Source organism: Cryptomeria japonica, chromosome 10 (genome assembly GCF_030272615.1).
Source record: "Cryptomeria japonica chromosome 10, Sugi_1.0, whole genome shotgun sequence".
In the NCBI taxonomy this organism is placed as follows: domain Eukaryota; kingdom Viridiplantae; phylum Streptophyta; class Pinopsida; order Cupressales; family Cupressaceae; genus Cryptomeria; species Cryptomeria japonica.
Window position 1 is genome coordinate 719,775,196 of NC_081414.1, and position 14,748 is coordinate 719,789,943.

Genomic DNA, 14,748 nt, shown 5'->3' on the forward strand with positions numbered 1-14,748 from the left:
CCATTGCATACAGTTCTAAGTCATATGTACTATACTTTTGTTTAGCTTCATAAAAATTTTCAGAAAAGAATGCGACCGGCCTACCTTCTTGGCTAAGGACTACTCCAATGGCCAAATTACTTGCATCTATTTTTACTGTGAACAGTTTATTGAAATCGGGAAGGGTAAGAATAGGAAATTGTGCCACTCTACCTTTCAGGTATTCAAATGCTTTCTCTTCTTTGGTTGTCCATTCGAATTTTACTTTTGTTCCTCCCTTGATGGTGTCAAGGAGTGGTGCACAAATGTGATTGAAATTCTTAATGAATTTCCTATAAAATGTTGCCAACCCATGAAAACTTCTCACCTCTCCCGGTGTCCTTGGTGTTGGCCAAGTCAAGATGGCATCTACCTTCTCCGAATCCATCTTCAAAGTACCTTTGGACATCACAAATCCCAAGTATATTAGTTCTTCCTGCATAAAGACACATTTTTTCAGATTTATCAACAATTTCTATTCATGAAGTCTTTGTAAGACTTGACTGAGATGTTCCAAGTGTTCTGCCTTGGTTTTACTGAAAACAAGTATATCATCAAGATATACAACCACAAACTTTCCATTGAAGTCCCGAAGAACTTCATTCATCAATCACATGAATGTGCTAGGTGCATTTCTAAGGCCAAATGGCATGACAAGCCATTCATATAATCCCTCAGTGGTTTTAAATGCAGTTTTCCACTCATCTCCTGGCCTTATCCGGATCTGGTGATAGCTTGATTTAAAGTCTTATCTTTGAAAAGTAATATGCACCTCCTATGTGATCCATTAGATCTTCAATCCTTGGAATTGGAAATCTGTATCTAATTGTTATTTTGTTCACTCCTCTAGAATCAGTACATAGCCTCCATTTGCCATCCTTTTTAGGGGCTAATACACTAGGGACTGCACATGGGCTCTTACTCTTTTGGATTAACCCTTTGTCCAGTAGATCATGGACTTGTCTTGCGACTTCTGCTGCCTGAGCAGGGGTAAGCTTATAAGCTTCTTTCTTAGGTAGAGAAGCACAAGGTATGAAGTCAATGTGATGACATACATCTCTTAAAGGTGGTAGGGCATCCGACAAGTCTCCTGCAACTACACCCTTGTTAATGTCAATAAGTTCTTGCACTTCTCTGGGTACCTCCTTAGGGTTTTCCTGCTCCTTGGGCTTCAAGATTAAGGCATAGGCTCCTTCGGCTTCCTCTATGGTTTCTACCATCTCCCTTTCTCCTACCAGTAATACCATTGGTTCATTTTGTTTTTCATTCCTCAGGTCAGGCAATGGTTTCATGGTGTTTACATTTCCATCCTTGTTGATGGTATTAGTGTTTTTCATCCCATCATGTTGTGCCTTAAGGTCATATTGCCAAGGGCAACCTAACAACAAATGACACACATTCATGTCTACAACATCACACAATATTCTATCTGTATATTCTCCTATAGAGAAATCAACCGAAGCCTGTTCATTTATGAGGGTTTGTTCGCCTTTGCTAGGCCAAGATAAATGGGATGGGTTGGGATGGGGTAACTTTACAAATTTGAGTTTATCTACCATTTCTTTAGACACTAAATTCTCAGTTGAACCAAAATCAACAACAAGTCTAAAGACCTTACTGTGGCTCTTGCACTTTGTCCTGAACAGTGTCTTCCTTTGCGGTGGTTCTCGTGGTGCTGGTGTCTTTAGAAACATCCTCTTCGTCATTAGGCATACTCCTTCTAGATCCAAATCCTTTGAAGGTGACTGGGAACTCTGTGCATCCTCTTGGATCAGGTTTGTTCTCCTATCTCCCTGTGTGTTTGACCCTGTCTTCTCTAGACATCTATCGGCATGGTGGCCTGTTTGGTTGCAATTGAAACACCTCATAGGACCTCCATTTCTTCCACCAAATCTTCCTCTGCTATTGGATCTCCTTCCTCTGTATCCACCTCTAGAACTGCTCTCTCCTTGTGAGTTCTCTTGGTTTGGCTCTCCTTGGGGTCTGAAGTTCTGTCCCCTTCCAGTAGACATTCCTTTACCTCTATTATTGAAGTCCTTTTTGCCTCTGCCCCTGTTGTTCTGGTCTTGCCTCCTCTTGAGCTTCTCTTTGACATTCAGTGCCAATTGATAGCACTTTTGGATCGTCTTTGGGTTGCAAAGATTCAGTTCATCTTGAATGCTTACCCTCAGGCCATTTAGGTATCTAGCTACCTTCTCAGTGTTACCTTCCACTGTCTTGGATTTCAGACATAGCCTATGGAATTCCTCAGTATAGCTACTGACATCCATCTCTTTCTGTCTCAAGTTCTGTCTTTTTTTATGAAGTTGTACTTCATAGTCTTCAGGTACTTAAGCTTCTTTGATCTTGGTAACCATCACCTTCAATGAAGTGATCATGTTTTTTCCTACCTTCACCCTTTCTCCTTGAGTGAAGTTCCACCAAGTCAATGTTGCACCTTTCAATTTTGTCTTTGCTATCTTGACCCTCTGGTTCTCAGAGATCTCACCACATTCGAAGAAACCTTCCAATGCATCCACCCATTCCATGACTAGGTTCGGGTCCATCTTTCCACTGAACATGGGCAAGTCCAATTTACTGTCTGAAGTCCTAGCCACATACTTGAGGGCATTCACAAGGTGTCTTTGGTTTGCAGGAATTTCCTCTTCCTCTTCTTCCTGCTCTGGGGTCTCCTCTTCTTCTCCCCTTTCTTCCACTAGACCTTCTTCCCTCCTCGCAATCTTGCCTTTCAAATTTTGTAGTTCAGTGCTCAATCCTTGCACCATCTTTGCAAGTTCAACATTGGTCACCTTCGAAGGGATCCTAAGGATCTCCTCCTCTCCTTCTTGGTTTTGGTCAGACATGTTCAACTACTTCTTCCCTTAGGTTTCACCTAAGCTCTGATACCACTTGACGCAGAGTACGTCAGGGGAAGCACAATCAAGCCCTAACTCCAATCTTCTACAAGAAATCAATTCCCTTGTTCACTCTGACCCAATGAACAATGTAGTCTTACTTAGCATGCTAAGGCTAATGGTTGATAAGCCAAATCAGCAAAACGTGATACTACTCGAACCCTTCGGTTTAGGGAGTGGAAAGGGTTCCCTTGTCATGTTTTGGACTTGTTCTGATCAACCAAGTTGATCCCAAACATCTCCTAGACCCACAACACCCAAATGCAGCTTGACTGTTAAACCAGACTGTTTTCTGTTTGTAGCCCTCCAGACACTATTTTTGGCAAAACAACCTCAACTTCTTCAAAGGATGAAGAAAACAAGCTACAGACCAAAGTACCCTTTATTGAGTACCTTCAGACTCCAAAGGGACAGGTTCCAACTCCTCTTGTACACCTCTGAACTGTCTAGGCCAGACAGGTCTAATAGGGGTAATCAGGTCTAGTTCTAGGGCAACAACCTGCAAATGAATACACTTGGCTAGATGGTCACTTGTTTCGGGTCTGAGGATGTTCCTACATACACAATCCAACCTTGGATTGGTTCAGTCCACTCATGGAGTCTTTCTGCACTCCTACTTCCTTAATTCTAAGACCAAGCACATGGGCATGCTTAACCTAGGGTATGGTGTGGAACCTAAGTGCTGACACCTTCCAGGTTACAACTACCAGGATCCTAACATACATTTCTCCAACTTGAACTCTTCTAATGGTCGTTGTGCTCCAATGCAGGAATCTCAAGTTAGAGTCATTTCTAGAGGAAACCCTGATTTCACTTCACCCTGGTTGTCAGACGAGAACAAAGAAATTTCTGATTCAGATATGTCCACCCAAATCCTAAGACAACTTATAAACAAATGGAATTACTCAACTTCTAAATTTACACACCCATGCCAAGTCCTACTAGTACAGTTTATTGATTTTACAACACAAGGATATTCTATGAAACCTGCAACTGTATTATTGTTCACACCAAAATTTTTATTACATTTGTTGAATCATCTGCCTCTCCTCTAGAAAATAATTCAAACATGTTCATATAGGTCTCTTTTCAACATCCTCAACTGAAATTCAAACCGGTTTAGCTATTGGGAGGAGTTGGGAGACCGAATTCCCTTTCGGTTACCATTTTTGGTAGTTGGCAACTTCCATTGGGTTATTGACATAGGTCGAAACCATGCCCTCCGAAGCCCGATGACAAGCTTTACCATTTAGGCGATTCTATCAGGTCATCGGGTTAACCCAAAAGCAAGCTTCCCGATGCCCGATCACAACTCAGCTAGTGGTGCGCTCCTATTGGATCTTCGGAGTAGCTCAAAATATCTCCACCCGATGTCCGATGAAATGTCCTCAAGGTGGTGCACTTTTCCATCGACTCTTCAGGATAACTTCAAGTGTGCCTTACCGATGCCCGATAGCACGTGAACACAAGTCTGCTTTTCCATCGGGTCATCAGGATGACTTCCAGACAGTTTCTCCGCTAGTCGATGCCAAGACTCCAAGTGTACTGACTTATCAGGTCATCGGGGTAAGTCAGGATCCTTAACTTCTGATCCCCGATGTCGACTCCTTCCGTATGCTACTCTATCAAGTTATCGGGTGGTGCTCACAACTGCTACACCGATACCCGATGAAAACTTCTTCCGAATGTCGCCGCTCCATCGGGTTATTGGGTGGTACCCAAAATGGTTAAACCAATACCCGATGACAGCTTTTCAAGAAGGCGACTCTATCGAGACAAGTTACATCGATAGTGCAACTTTTACACCTTTTTGCAACATTTGGTCTATTGACCATTTATGTATTCTCCTGCACTCCAAAGGTTTCCAAATGAACCCTAAGCACACAAGACACACAAAAATGACTCTTCCTAATCTACCATAGATCCATTGACCAAGTTTGACCAAGTGGTTTATAAATGTACCATCTTGACAATTGGTCTTACAAAAATGGATCTTTATTACAAACATGAAAATGGAAAAGGGGCTTCATTGTTGGGGTGCTCCTGCACCATAACCCATCCATATAATCTATACATGACAAAGAAGATGAATGAAAAAACCTCAAGGATGAGGCTGCCGAAATACTTGAAAATAATTTGCATGGTATTTAGAACACATCTATAGCAAAGGGATCAAGAATAGGGGACTTGAGCCAAATACCTCGAGGAGGAGGGTGTCTAGGAATAAGGAAGGTAGTCATGGTGCAAAGGATGTGTATGATGGATTTGTAGAGGGCTCACATGTGCTCAAGAGTACAAGTGAAGCAACAAAACGTCGAGAGTGAAGCAATCCAATCTAGTTCTAAGCACACGATACAAATCATTCAAGATGATGGTGACTCCGCCGACAAGTCCAATTATGGACATGCACAAAATTCACAAGTTCACTGGTAACAGATCGGAGGATCATGTAAGACATTTCAAGAGACCAAGATGACAAAGACTAATAGTTGAGGTCATTCCCTACAACATTGGTGCAGGAGCACCCTCATGCTCAAAATGCTCAAATTTGGGTTTTTGTCTTATTTTGTATCATTTCATGTAAAATAAGTTTATTTTAGACCATTAATGATCATTTGGAGTCATTTTTTAATTTTGTGGGTCATTTGGGTCAAAAATTGTAAAAGTTGCTCAAAAGTGGTTAATATTGTCATGACAAGTTTTACATTGCAATGCCAACTTTTTGAAAAGTTGTTAAAAGGTAGTTGGAGGCCAGTTGAAGGGGAAAATCTAAATGTAATAACATAAATATGTCTTGTACACATGACCACAGGGGTTGTTGAATGTTGGAGAACAATTGGAATGAAAATTTGCATCTTTGAGCAATAAGATTTGGTGGTTTTCTCATGTTTTTGACTGTTCTTTTGATTTTGTACGATCTATACAAAATTTGTCCAAACATCACATGATTGGATCTTATAGAGGAATGAATCACCTCTCATTTGCAATTATTTTGGCAATTTTTCATTGGGTTTGGAGACAGTTATGATCATTTTACCATAGGCAGCCCTATAAGATTATTTTTTCTAGAAGTTGTAGGTTGTTGCAGCAAATTATATGGTTTGTACGGTGCATTAAATGATCTGAGACCAATTTGGAATGAAAGTTCCTTGAATCTACTTCAATTTTTTTTTTGTTTCATTCAATTTCATTGAGTATTAAGAAAGTTATTGTAAATTCTTCCCAAACTAGTAGAAACCCTACATAGGGTAACCAGTGGCAAAGAAAAATGTGTATTAGGCTTTTCCCACAATGAAAATGGACACAAATTGGTGGGGAGGCCTATGTAAATATTTATTTTTCATTTTCCAAGTTTTCATATCTCCAAGAGAAGATTCAGACGTGTGGTAAGGGATTGAGGGTTTGATCTCTCTATGTATCAGACAATTAAGGCCAACAAGGTTGAAGAAACATCTTGTAAGACACCATATGATTGATACATCTTGTGTGTGGTGGAAAAAGGACGTGTGGGGACCCTATGCATCAAACCAACTTGGTTGGAGGCCATTTGGTTGAGAAAGCACAAATATATGATTGACTTCCCTAAAGGGACAACCTATGATAATTTATGATTACTAGTAATATTGTTGCAAAACAAATTCTTATTGGAAGGTTTGGGAGGTTGGAAGTCCTAGGTAATGATAATAGTACTTGTTTAGGTTCCCCAAGTCAGGTTCAAGGGTTTCTCCTAAAGCATAAGTGTATTGATTTGGCCTTTGGCCATCAATGTTGACAGTCCTAATTGTAAAGAAATCAGTATATCCAGACCCTCATATGGAGCAAGAAAGACTTTAGGAAGCTAAAGTCAACATGCAATGGGCAATGGAAGAGGAAAAAGAACCTCTAATGAAACTGATAGTACTCCACTATAGTCAAAGTCTGAGAAGAACATAGTAAGGTGAAGTAAACTATAATACAAGTATGGATAACCAACCTTCCAGAAACTATGCCACAATTAAAAATGGCCATCATTAATAGTCAGTGACTACACAATCAGCTAGGAACAATGCAAACCATAAAAGGAACCAACAATGAAGCCACTTGGCAACTTGGCCATTGTTCCCATATTGTTAATGATGAGCATTGGACAAAAGCGAGTCGTCATCAAGATGGAGATAATGGGAAGGAAACTGACAAACACCATTGTCGATGGAGGTTTAGGCATCAATGTGTTGCCAGAGGAAACATAGAAATCTCTAGGGGAGCCAACACTCTAGCCGCCAACCTTTCATCTAGTAGGTGTTAATCAACATGACATCAAGCCACTTAGAACATTGATGGCATAGAAGGTGACAATTGGTAAACAATATTTCCTCATGGATTTTGTAGTTATTTTGTTGGAAAAGAAGGCATACAATTCTCTCCTCAAAAGGTGTTGGTTGATCATTGTCAAGGTGGATCATAACTGGAAGAGGAACACACTCTCCATCAAGAGTAAAGAGAGGAAGTACGCCATTGATTTGAGGAATTAAGCGGTGAGAGAAGAAGTGGAATCCTCTGACTTAGAGTCTAAGGGTGGATATTTTTGGATGGATAGATGATGAAAAATAATGGAACCCAATGATGGAGTTCTTGAAATAGAAGACTTCTCACACGATGAGACAAATTATCTGAATGGGTTATTTCAATGGCAAATGGAGGACTATGAAGTCTTCCACCCCAAATGTAACGAGTTGTAGATTGCAGAGATTGAGGAAGTTGATAAGGGTACGAAAAGTGCTACCTCCCGCCCAAGTACAAAGAGTATAAGGAGGGAGTGGTACAAGTGGATGACACACCCGCACACCATTTTGAAAGAGTCAATTATAAAGTATGAAGAGATGAATGTGAAGAAGGTGAATTTGGGCAAGGACAATCTGAATGTGATATTTGTTAGTGATGATTGGAACTCAATGCTAAAGGCGGCCACATTCAAAATATTTATGGAGTATAAGGACACCTTCATGTGGACGTACATGGATCTAAAAGGGATATCACTAGAGTTATGTGTACATAAAATCCCTCTTGTGATGGGTGCACAACCCATATGGAAGAGGCCCTACCGAATGAACAAGAACTACACTGCCAAGGTACATGAAGAAATTGAAAAGATTCTGGAAGCGAGCATAATATTCAAGGTGGAAATAAGTGATTGGGTCTCACCAATCATCATATCCCTAAAAAAGGAACCAAATAAAATATAGATTTGTGTGGACATCAAGTGTCTCAATGCGGTAGCAATCAAAGATCCATTTCCAATCCCATTTACCGACACTATATTGAAGGAAGTGACATGCCATGAGATGTACTCCATGGACGGATTCTTGAGGTACAATTAGATAAGAATTATCAAGGAAGACAAACTAAAGGCTACCTATGTGGTGGAAGATGGGGTGTATGTGTACAACAATATGTCGTTCAACTTACACAATGCCCTGGAACCTTTTAGTGCATCATTCTAGATATCTTTGAGAAGATGTTTGTGGGGAATTTTAAGGCATTTCTAGATGATTGATCAATATACAACGGGCAGGAGAACCATCTCACCGCACTTCAGAAATGCTTGAAAAGGTGTCGAAGGGCGCGATGGGTGTTGATTCCAAATAAGTGCAGATTCATGCTACCTTAGGGAAAGTTTCTTGGCAACATAGAATGCAAGGAGAGATTGAAGATAGATCTTGATAAGGTAAGGGTTATCATCGAGATAGAAGCCCTAGAGAACATAACAAGAGTCAAATCTTCTCTAGGTCACATTGGCTAGTATCAAAGATTCATAAAGAAATTTGCTTAGATCTCCTACCCTCTAGATATGCTGGCAAGGAAAGGGCAACCGTTCACATGGGGAGAAGAGAATAACAAGGTATTTGGGGAATTGAAAGCAAGACTCATGAGTACACCGATATTGGCGTACCAAGATTGGAATAAGGAATTTCATGTGCACATGGATGTGTCCAACTATGCAATCAAGGTGACACTATCACAAGTAGGTGTACAGGGACTAGACTACTCAGTGTTCTTCACCAGTTACCTACTCTCAAAGGATGAAAGGAATTATAGTACAACTGAGAGGGAAGCATTAAGAATGGTGTACTTAGTATAAAAGTTATGTCACTACCTTCTAGAAACGCTATTCACATTCTATGTAGACCATCATGCCAAAATGTACTTGGTGGACAAGCCCATCATTCAGGGGTGAGTGAGTAGGTGGTTGTTGTTGTTTGAAGAATTTTTCACATTCACCACATCGTTCGGACAGGGAAAAGCCATGTCATTGCCAATCAGTTGTCAAAGATCAAGTCAGAAGAACAACTTGATGGGGTTAACAAAGATTTCTTAGATACCCATTTGCTTCAAATTATTTCTCTGCCACTATGGTATGGGAGCATTGGAGAGTATTTATCCATTTCAATCTTTCTGAGGGAGATGCCATGAAGTGAGCAAAGGAAGTTGGCACTTGTAGAGTCACAAATTGCATACCCCTTTGCAATTCCACCTACACTTTCATGTTCATTCTCTTAGCATCTAAGTAGGCTCATTTCAACCATTGCATTAGCCTTTTCCCTCTACAAATGCTTAAGACACATTTTTAGCAGCTATCGTTCATCTTTAGTTTTGTATTAGCCACATGTTTCACTCGCCACTCATCATTTTTTAGCATGGTTTGTTTGGACACTAGCGCACTGTGTGGATGTTCATGCATTCCACATTCATCCTATGACATCTTAATGTTCAAATGTTGGTTTTGAGTGTGTCACCTGTCCAAGTCGGTGGAAAAGGCTCAAAATCTTTCGAAATGGCTTGACAACCCTTATTTTCCCTCCTCTTCTCTCTTTTAAATACATCTTTTCTCTCCACTCAAGGTCTCTAGATTTTGGACACAATAGTTCTAGTTCCTCCATGCAATCTCTCTAGTATTATCATAGCTTTTTCTTGCTCTCTCTCTCACCTGCTACAACAACCTTGCACAACACTCTTTGCTTCCTCAAGTATCTTTGGTAGTATCTCTCTATCTATTTATCTCATCTTTGAGCATCTTGGGATTTATCACATCTCCTATCTATTTGATCATTTATCCTCTATTGATTTATCTTTTGATCTATCTATCTATCTGGTTGTCCATGGAGGTGGAAACACCAAAGCGGGGGTTTGACTGAGGAAAACTCCTATATAGGCCCAACATTTTCCCTCTCTGGCTTGTGTGTAGGTTTGGTTGGAGAGTAATTTCTTTGCAGGAGGCTTCAATCGTGAATCAGTTGTGAGATTATTTCCTTCCTCTCTTTCATTTATCCTTTTACATTTCCATAGTTGTTTTATAATTTCTAATTGTATATTAGTCTAGTTTTACTTCATCTGGAACATGTATCTGCCACCCTGACCTCTCTATACGGAACTTCGTACTCTATTCATACTCGACGTCAACACACTACACTATCGTCTAAGACCCACACATGCATCCTCAAATAGAGAGTTAGTGGAGGGCATCAGGAATCCTTTGTGATATATTCAGTGCTATCTATGGGGTACTTAATAGCCTTAGGAAGTGTACTAATTTGGAGTGTAGAGGTAGATTAGTAAGTCCCTAAGAGGTTGTTATCTGCCTATCAATGTGGTTTATTTTCCCCCCTCTACAACACTTAAAAGTAAAACCTTTTTCAGATTATATATAGGTTACTGTACAAGATGGGTCCTAGCCATGTATTGTGGAGGTGTCTTATGCATGAAGAGATCCCTAGAGTGCTGAAAAATAAGCTCAGGATCCTACCACAAAATGAGACCCTATTTCAAATTTTGGCTTAGGACCGTAGATCATAACATGATCTCATTTCATTCAACACATTTTCATTTTTTGGTTGTCTAAAACTTCCTCTCTAAGTGAACTCAACTTTGTGCACTTACCTAGGAGTCACACGAAGGGTTGGCCGAGGCCACATGAGACTTGATGCCACTGAATACAAATTGTTACTAGCAAGGTTGTGATGGCCAACACTATACTCGGATGCTTACGAGTAAGTAGTAGGGTGCTATACGTGCCAAAGGGCAACAAAACCATTGAAATGAGACTTCATGCCACTATTCCCTTCACAACCTCAAGAATTGTTTCAGAGGTGGGGATTGGATTTTGTCAGACCACTGAAAGTGAGCTAGACACAGAAGCAAATAAATTATGCTTGCAATGAAGTATCTTACAAAGTGGGTGGAGACGTGAGCACTCTCGAACAACACTATTGTCATTATGACATAATTCATCTATGATTACAAGCAACTAGGGAGTGTATTTTGTGAACGATTTCATTAGGCTCATGATGATAGAATTTTAAAAAATTCATGACCTATTCAATATGTATTGCCCAAGGGCCAACGGTTAGGTGGAGTCTACAAACAAAGTGTTGGTCTTGATGATCTATAAGTCTTGTGGTATCAAGGAGGAAGGCTAGCAAGAGAGGCTACCAATGATATTATGGGCATACCATACAACATATTGTTGGCATTGTGTTGTCATTGATGTCAACTGGTATAGGATGGCTACCAGTTTAAGAGATGTATGTGCAACAATGCCTTTGATATCACCTAGTGTTGCAAGTCACCAGTAAGGGAGAGAATGCCATTCAATACAACAAACATTGGAGTCACCGGTACACAAGTTAGTGTTTGACTTGTGTGGAAGATATGGACAAGAGACCGGTATGATAGAATAATCAGTAAATGATGACATCTGTGAGTGGGCAAGATGTTGGGTTGTTGATTGTGATGAAGAGGTGGAATGTTACCTAAATCACATCAACACCAGAGGAGAAGGATGTACAGGTCACCGTATGTTGTGTGGATGTAAATCAGCAGGACTCCCACCGAATAAAGATGTAGTCACCATTTGAAGTGTTGACTGACAGTGAATGTGCCCCAACCAGATCACATGTGCCTATTTTGAAGATATGCTTCTCAATCAAGGAAGACACATTGGTGCATTGCGGGTTACATATGACAAGGATCCACTCCCACCAACAAGTGGATCTTATCTCCTATTATGCAATGTGTGCATCATAGTTTTGTGAGATAAGTTAGTAGAGTTAAAGGCATGTGTTTGAAGGCTCACACCGGATCTACCAGTGAATCACAAAGATGCCTCAAGTGCATTAAATCAAGGATATGAACTAGATCGATAGAGAAGGCATGATGAGCTGTCGGGATAGAAGGAAGAGTAAAGAAATGATGGGTTTGTCACTTTGACAAACCGGTTGAGAGATGGTTCGGGCTAATGATGAAGAAGGCAAAGTTGGAATAGCTACAGATAAAGGACATTGTCAGATTGAAGATGGAGTTTGTTGAAGGTTGATGACATTGTGTCATCAAGGTGGTTACTGGTAAGTATGTCCACCGATAAGCTGACAATGAAGCAGAAGTGATGTGCTCCCACCTAATGAGGATGAGCATGCTATGGATAGGCATGTTTGGCGACCGATTAAGGTGTTCCACCGACAGAGAAGCAAAGTGTAGACATGATGGTTAACCGGTAAAGTGTGAGATATCGACAGGGTTAAAGAATCGGCATAAGAACCCGATAATGGAGTTGGTTGGTGATCCAACAAAGGTGGATGCCGACATAGGGGCCACATAGAGGTGAAGTGGCATGCATGCACAGGTTGACTTGTTGAGTTGGTAAAGTGTTAGGCAATGAGTAGAAGGTGACAAGTCGACATTTATGTTGATGACGTGATTCACGAGACGTGCAACAAAGGTTTGTGGCTCAAGGTCAAATGAACAACAGAGATCCAGCACAAACTGTTTGAGCAGATTGAGGTAGGTGAAGGAATCCGCGAAGCCATTCTTGGAGATCGACCAAGAAATCCGCTGATAGGTTAAAAGCATGTTGTTAAAAATAGAAGGCGTGTTCTGAAAGGAACGACAATTGCGGGATTGATTGATGAGTTACAACTCATCAATCTAGGTGATCAGATCTGATGAGATCTGATTGGATTTGGTTTGCCTCGAGGTCGATGAGGAAACCCTAATCGCCTGAAGTTTGAATTGGTTTTTGGCGGGAAAACCAGTTTATAAATATGCAAGCCCAAATCAATGAAGGTTGTTGTTGAATGAGAGAGTGTTGTTGCATGTGAGAAGAAATTAGTCAAGTTCTCAATGAGTATCAAAGGAGAGATTGAGTGTGAGAGAGAATTGGGTTGAAAGGTTCAACCAACAACAGTGAGGCAACTGGTAGTCAGCCATTGAGTCTGACAGAGGAGTAAACCAGTGGCAACCATACCGACAGAGAAGAGTTACAGAAGATTGTAGAGAAGGCAAGCATAGAACCGACAAAGGGTAGTATCGGTGGAGGGAAGCAGTGTAGCTGAGAGAAGAGAGTACCGACAAAGAGCAGAACCGACAAAGAGAAAAACTGATAGAGAAGGAGAAGAGGTTGAACTGGCAAGGGTGCAACAAAGAGTAGGTTGCAGTAGGAGATAAGGTTGTTGCAGAGAAAAGGTAAAGAGAGAACGAACAAATATCTGTAGAGAGGAGAACCAGTGGAGAGACATGAGAATTACGAAGTTCTTTTATAACAAGAAGATAACTTTGGTACAAAATATGATTTTGTAATCACTGAGTTGGAGCTCGGTGCAGGGGTTTGTGCTCCTTGGGTTGGTGCCCTAAACATTGTAATCAGAGATTCACTGTGAGGCTGGATTGGAGGAGTAGACTCCAGCAACATTTCTCATCTATTTTTTTCCCATCTTGGGTTTTCCTCGTATATGATGGTGTTATGTGATGTCCCCTTTATGTGTGAGTGCATTTGAGTTAGTCTCCCCTCTAACCGGTAAGTTAGCTTTATGTTAGATCTGATAACCGGTATACACACATAGGATAGAAAAAGGGAAACGTTTGCGAGCCACTGATTCACCCCCCTCTCAGTGGCGCATTGTGTCTAACACATATAAGGCGAGAAAAAGACATAATCCATTTCAATTAATGTATGGGCATGAGGTAATGGTCCGTACCAAGTACATGGTTCAAAGTTTGTGGATTGTCATTGAGAACCATCTCAGTGGCATGAAGAGTTTGAAGGAACACCTACTTAACATGAACATGTTGGATGAGCTGCAAGTGATGGCATAATCAATGATAGAAATAATGCAACACTGGTAGAAGTTATGGCGCAACAAGCATCTCTGAAGAATGAATTTTTTGTTGGGGCATTTGATTTTGAAGAATAATGGTCATAATGAGATCGAATGGGGAAGTGGAAAACACCCTTTAAAGTGAGGGAAGTTGGCTAGAATAGAGCAATCAAACTTGCAATGCTTGACAACAAGCCTATTAGAGACTCGGTGAACGGATCAAAGTTGAAAGTGTATTAGGAGAGAAGAAAAACTATAACAATAAGAATGTTGGGTACATCACTCATGGAGATTGGATGATTGGAAGGGAGGGAGTCTGGGAGGAAGACACAATGATTAAGGAGCAACCATGCAAACTAGATGACAATTAGGTCAAACCTATAATATTATTTGAGAAAAGGTTGGTAAGGAAGCACATGGAAGGAATTAGCATATCACACATACATAAATACCTAACAAATGTTTATTTTGGCAAACTTGCACTATGGGTGCGGCTTGGTGGATACTGGAGATGGAAGACATCATACGAAGGAACATGCTAAGGATACTTGGCTTGTTCGATGAAGAAGCAAAAAAGAAGCTAAAGGAGGAAGATCTTGCAAATGTGATGTTGATGGTTGTCATTGATGTCAACATATGGTTTTGCAGTTGGTGATTCAAAAGTTGCGTTCTCCGAATATTTGGTGCTTCAGAAGATGTGTTACAGTTGG

General features: G+C 40.6%; 1 protein-coding gene across 1 annotated transcript; it reads right to left on the reverse strand.

Moving 5' to 3' along the window:
* Positions 1 to 758: 758 nt before the first annotated feature.
* On the reverse strand, positions 759 to 2,288 carry LOC131051562 (uncharacterized). Its single transcript, XM_057986134.2, has one exon. It carries the CDS (start codon positions 2,286 to 2,288, stop codon positions 759 to 761), a length of 1,530 nt encoding a protein of 509 aa, XP_057842117.2.
* Between the last annotated feature and the right edge of the window lie 12,460 nt (positions 2,289 to 14,748).